We start from the raw sequence: 6,285 nt of genomic DNA on the forward strand, positions 1-6,285 counted from the left end.
ATTCAGAATTTTCTGGGGGAGAACCCCCAGACCCCACACCAGTGTGTCTTCCCCACATTACAAATATGCTTCTGACACCAATAGCCACCATGTTGCAAACCATCTTTCAGAGCAGGACCCTTACATATAAAATACTACACATCTCATGAACAACAAAATTATTGTCTTTTTCATTTGATGTGGGCCAAATCACTTATATTAAGAGTAAACTAATGAAAATTGCTGCTGTAATTTGATTAATTTAATAAGCCATGTGACTTGCTATGGTCCCAGGTTTGGAACAGGTATGATACTGGTGTGTGACCACAGCGTGCACATCTGATGTTGCAGTGGTCTACAGTGCGCTCAGGGAGCTTGTGTGTTTGCCCAGACACATGAAAAATTAGAGGGAACATTGCTGGTGCACCGTTAGAATGGTTCCGTTCGTACCTGAGCAACAGGAGTTTCTGTGTTAATGTTGCTAACTGTCTATCTACTTCAGTGCCTCTTTCCTGCAGGGTCCTGAAAGGTTCCATTCTTCGACCCCTTCTGTTTTCAACGTATCTGCTCCCCCTAGGGTCTATCCCGAGGAAACATGGTCTTTCCTTTCATTGTTATGCTGATGATTCTCAGGTTTATCAGCCCTTGAAACCCAACAGTTCCTGCTCCATTCACCCTTTGCTAAAATGTCTTGATGACATCAAGACATGGATGGCTGCAAACGTCTAGAGTTTTAATCATCAGAAAACAGGTCATTGTGTTTAACCCTAGCTCTGCCAATGTCACTCTGTTCTTCAAAAAAGCTTCTTTCAGCTAAGGCAGATAGCTAAGCTTAAGTCTGTGCTTACTAGATTCAGCCTTGAAAAATTAGTCCATGCATTCAAATATTTTTTGTGTTTTTATGTTTTTATTCCTGATACTGTTATTATATCTTGTAATTTTTATTTGATGCTGTGATCATTTTGTTAAGCAGTATGGTAACATTTCCTGTTTTAAATGTGCTATACAAATAAATTTGACTTGAATGTTATAAACTGCGGGCAGCACGGTGGCACAACTGGTAGAGCTGCTGCCTCTCAGCGAGCAGGTCCTTGGTTCAAACCCCGGTCCAGGGGTCTTTCTGGGTGGAGTTTGCATGTTCTCTCCGTGCATGCGTGGGTTTTCTCCGGGTGCTCCGGTTTCCTCCCACAGACCAAAAACATGCATGTTAGGCTGATTGGTAACTCTAAATTGTCCCTAGGTGTGAGGGAGAGAGTGAATGGTTGTTTGTCTTGTTTGTCTCTATGTGGCCCTGTGATGGACTTGCGACCCGTCCAGGGTGTACCCCGCCCCTCGCACAGTGATTGCTGGACATGGGCACCAGCGACCCCCGTGAGCCAAAATGGAATAAGCGGGTAAAGATAATGGATGGATGGATGGATGTTATAAACTGCAGAAACAATGAGTCTTCTTATATTTGAGGACTGTAAAGCTAAGAAAAAAAATCAACATTGAAATGTCTGCAATTTTTGGTATTCACTTTAGTAACCCAGTAAACAAAGTATACATTATGACATTTAAAAATGTCAAGTTCTTCTCACATAAACAAAAGAAATATGTCTAAACAAATCTGTTCATAACAAACTGTTGTTTTAAAATTACAACAAATTTGAGATCAGATTTTATCTGAACAAAACAACCTTTGAAGGTTTTTGAAAATTTCTTTCATTTTCAAACCATATATAAATGGATTAAACAGAGGCTGATACAGAAGTATTTGCAATGTCATTATAAAGCGAACAATTTGAGGAAAATTAGACTCCAGTCGAGCTACAATTACATCATATGCCATAAAACAGAAGTAGCTAATTAAAACCATTAGGTGGGGTATGCAGGTCTCAGCAACTTTTTTCTTCAATGTTCTACAACTTTTATATGACATTATAAATATTTTTGTATATGTAAAAACTGTAAACAATAGTGGAAGTATTATAATAAATATTAAAGCAACAACCCCAAAAAGAGCAATTGGTTTTGATCTCACACAATGAGCTGAGTAAATGACATTGTTGCAAATTATTGCATTTAACCTAAAGTTGCAAATTTTAGATTTAGCACTTAGTATTGCTTGTACTGCAATAGGGCAAGCAGGCAAAATCCATGCAAGAACCAGCAAAATGTTGACTGTAGTTTTTCTCATTATTGTTGGATATCTTAGTGGTTTACAAATAGACACATATCTGTCAAAAGCCATCACAGCCAATAGCATGAATTCAGAACCACCTATGGAATAAAACATGAAAAACTGGAAGTGGCATGCTGAATATGAAACAATCTGGTTTTCAGATAAAAAATCAATCAGGAGCTTTGGGTAAACAATGGTGCTGTAAAAAACACAGTTAAATAACAAAGCTGCAATGAAAATGTACATGGGCTCATGGAGGCTTTTGTTCATCAAGATCAGATACACAATAACTGAATTGCTACAGATGATTAAAATATATACTGTAAACATAATTGTAAAATACAAATACCAGTATTTGTTAAGTTCCACAAAACCTCCAAGAGTAATGTAGGAAAAATTCATCTCATTTTCCATAAATATTTTTAAACTAATGTTCATTCACTAAACAAAAAAATCAGTGCAAAATTATATCAGTAATATCTGTACTGATGTATTATCATCTGCAATATGTTCAAACTGAATTATACGAGTCTGACAAGTGTTTTTAATAGACAACTTCCCCTTAATGAGCTAATCTCTGTAGGCTGGTCATACACCGTTTCCTCTGTTTGTTGCTCAAGATGCTGCATATTTTCTCTGTCATAGAGAGTGCTATCTCTTCTGCCATCATCTGCTGGGGTAACAACTAAAGGGATGAGTACAGATTATGGTATGAGATAATACATATGCCAGATAAATCATTATCTGGCGTCTGTTCTCAGGGGCCCAGAGTGGGGCGAATGAGGGTGGAGGCAGGTGTGGGTGTTTCACCGTTTCCACCCACATTTTGATGTTGACGGTACCGGGAGTTGAATCTGGAACTTTCCGATCACAGGTCCATCTTCTAACCTCTGCGCCACCACTCCCCCAGCTTTGTAGAGATCTAGTAGAGTGCTGTATGAATGGGTAAATGAAGCGCTTTGAGTATCTTGATCAGATAGAAAGGCGTTATACAAGTACAGTCCATTTACCATTTAGTTGGCAGCTCAGAACATCATATACAGAACACCATGGACTTTGAGGATAAGGTGAGGGATGTCATCATGGAGACTGATGAAACAATGGTCTCTTTTGATGTCACATCCCTCTTTACATGCATTCTTGTTGATGAGGCAGTAGAGGTGGTCTGTAAAATCAGACACCACTCTGAGCAGCAGGACCATGCTTTCCATCGAGCAACTGTCAACTCTTGAAACTGTGCCTGCAGTCAACCTACTTCACATATGGGGAGCAATATTATAGGCAGAAACATGGGTGTGCTATGGGGTCTCCAGTTTCTCCTATTGTTGCCAACCTGTACATGGAGGAGGTAAGAGCCTTGACGTCCTTTTCTGGGACACCACCAAGTCATTGGTTCAGGTATGTTGACGACACCTGGGTTAAAATTAAATCTCAGGAAGTCCAACATTTCACTGATCACATCAACTCTGTGGATAAATATATAAAGTTCACATGAGAAGATGTAAAAAATGGCAGGTTGGCTTTCTTGGACTGTGAGGTCTCAGATTCTGACGGAGGACATTTGCAAATCGAGGTGTACCACAAACCCACCCACACAGACCAGCAGTTAGACCCCCATCACCCTCTGGAACACAAGTTAGGAGTTATCAGGACTCTGTAACATAGAGGAGAGTGTCCCCACTAACTCAGGAGCCAGGCAGAAGGAAAAATCCCACACAAGACAGGCCATTTTTTTGCAGGTGTCAGAATGAAAGGTATGCAGTGGTAGGTGCCACCATTTGGCACTGTGGAATGAAGATGGTGGAATATTCCCAGTAAATACTCGTAACTCAAAGAGGAACCAGGATGAAGGAAGTCCTGATATCATCAGAAAGGATACCAAGGACTGCATCAGCAGGAGGCATTGAAGGTCCAGATGTCATCATGGTGGTGATACACCCAGATGACAATGCAACCTTAGACTGATTATTATTGATGCATCTCATAAAGTTTTTCTATAGTAAAAGTAGGAAAATCAAGAGGACAGAGCCTAGATTAAAATGTTAAAAATATTTCTTAAAACATTTATTTCATTTAACAACACTGAATACACGTAAATGTACTTAATCAAAAATGTAACAAAGAAAGATTTAAACTAGGGGCACAAGATGGCCGCTGATCAGTGAACTGCATTTTGCTAGGCTCCCATCAGCCCCACTGAAAAATTGCCTTTTATAATCATATTCTCACTGCTTCCATGCTGGATTCTGCCTCTGAGATTGGTGTTGTCGCATGATTGACTCGACAGAGTTGTAGCATGGCCTCTAAGCTAAAGAAATTTTAAGGCAGCAGTGTCTTCACCCGTGCAGCCTGTTGTCAAAACTGCAGCCTCGGGCCGCTGTGATGGAGAGGCGGTGAGTATAGCAGGTGGATCTTCAGGTGTGTCAGCCCCACCTTCGCCGGACTCTGGAGGAACAGTTGAGTCGGCTCTGAAGTCAGACATTCTGGCTTCAATTAAATCTGAATTCACAGCAATAATTAGGATGGAGATGAAGGCGGCTCTGATGGAAGATTTTAATTTTATTAGGAGCGAATTGCCGGTGGTCCGAGCGGAACTTGTTAATTCCTCCACCGACCTCAAGGCAGAATTTGACCGAGTCAAGTGTTTCAGAGACTGAAACCGGACTGTCTTTATGCTCAGATGAGGTGGAGGCCCAGCATGGGACGTGTGGAATTGAAAAATAAAGTGGATGGGTTGAGGTGTCCACGGAGGTGAGGCGACTCCTGTGGAACCGACCAGGTGTCTGGTATGGACTTCTTTTTTCTGAACAGCTTCACATAACACATGGAGGAATGGACAAGGTGTTTGTCGACTCCATTAAAGTGATGGAATACGTCAAGAGGAATGTCATTCCAGCAACAGGTGACGAGGATCAAAATAGAATGAAATAAACCGTAGGAATGACCTCCCTCAACAAGCAGTTTTTCTTAAGCTTGTATTTGACTCAATATTTGGCTGTAGGTCTGTAAGGATGGTACCTTTTTGTGGCCCGGTTTGTGTCTGTGTTTCCTTGTGCTCCCTCGTTAGTTCAATTAGTGCCCTTGTCTCATCCCAGCTGTTCGTAATCACGTCTCGTCTTGTCCCTGTATATAATCCGTCTGTCAGTCTTGTTCGTTGTCACGTCGTACTCGTTGGGTCTCCTGTGTTCCCCCGAGTTTTCCGAGTTCCCCGAGTCTTCCGTGTCCCCCGAGTCCTCCTGAGTTTCCCGTGCCTTATCTTCCTGTTCATGTAAGTTTTGCTGCCCCGTCAGCCTGTTATTTTGTATCTTTATTTTCTCATTAAATTCCTATTTTTGTATTCTGCCGAGTTGAGTCCATGTCTGCACTACTGGGTTCACTCCTGCCTAGAAAATCCTAACATTACGACGCGACCAGACCAGAACCCAGCGGGCAGGGTCTCTCTCGGCAAACTCACCTTTTTTCTTTTTCCCTCCACGAGCCATAGATGGACGAGCTCCACTCAGTCCCTGTCCTTCTGCCATCCCACTGCCGCCGTAGTGGCAGAAAACGGTTCCGGAGGCGGTCCGCAGCGACCGGCACGGTCTCGTCGACTGAGCAGAATTTTAGAGCTGGTTCCGGTGTTTCTGTGGGAGCGGGATCCGCCACCTCACCTCCCAGGTTTCCGGTGGGGGCGAGATCCAACGTCCCGCGGGAGCTCCGGTCCACTCCTGTTCGGTTCGGTGACTCCGGTCCACTTGACACCACATGGGCGGGTTCCGTCGCCTCACCTTCCAGGTTCCTGGTGGGGGCGGAATCCGGCCTCTCACCACCACTCCGCGCCGTGGCTGTCCGACCCAGCCTGACCGTACCTCCCGAGCGTATTCCCAGTGACTCCGTGGGGGGGTGTTCCGCCGCCTCACCTTCCAGGTTTCTGGTGGGGGCGGCACCCGTCACCACACCCCCACATAGAGACATTCCCTTTTTACACTCATTTTCACCCGAAGAAATTTTACAAATTAATCAAACCTTACTAGAGTTTCCTGATGCATGCTCAATAATCCAGGTAGAAAAATCCAAAAAAGTTCAATCTGGTCCTCTGGACATTCAAAAAAACAAAAAACAAAACAAAGCAAAAAAAATCTAGAAACGTTTCGTCTCTCATC

At 42.9% G+C, this 6,285-nt stretch overlaps 1 protein-coding gene across 1 annotated transcript; it reads right to left on the bottom strand.

The window, feature by feature from the left end:
• Positions 1-1,633: 1,633 nt before the first annotated feature.
• LOC119419343 (olfactory receptor 13C2-like) lies at positions 1,634-2,557 on the bottom strand. Its single transcript, XM_037686650.1, has one exon. The coding sequence runs from the start codon at positions 2,555-2,557 to the stop codon at positions 1,634-1,636; it is 924 nt and encodes a 307-aa protein (XP_037542578.1).
• Between the last annotated feature and the right edge of the window lie 3,728 nt (positions 2,558-6,285).

The sequence above is a fragment of the Nematolebias whitei genome, chromosome 13, assembly GCF_014905685.2.
Source record: "Nematolebias whitei isolate Nwh7 chromosome 13, NemWhi1, whole genome shotgun sequence".
Classification (NCBI taxonomy): Eukaryota; Metazoa; Chordata; class Actinopteri; order Cyprinodontiformes; family Rivulidae; genus Nematolebias; species Nematolebias whitei.

What these genes read in the sequence shown, in the direction of transcription:
- LOC119419343 (XM_037686650.1), bottom strand. Translation starts at nt 2,557, where the DNA reads ATGGAAAATGAGATGAATTTTTCCTACATTACTCTTGGAGGTTTTGTG.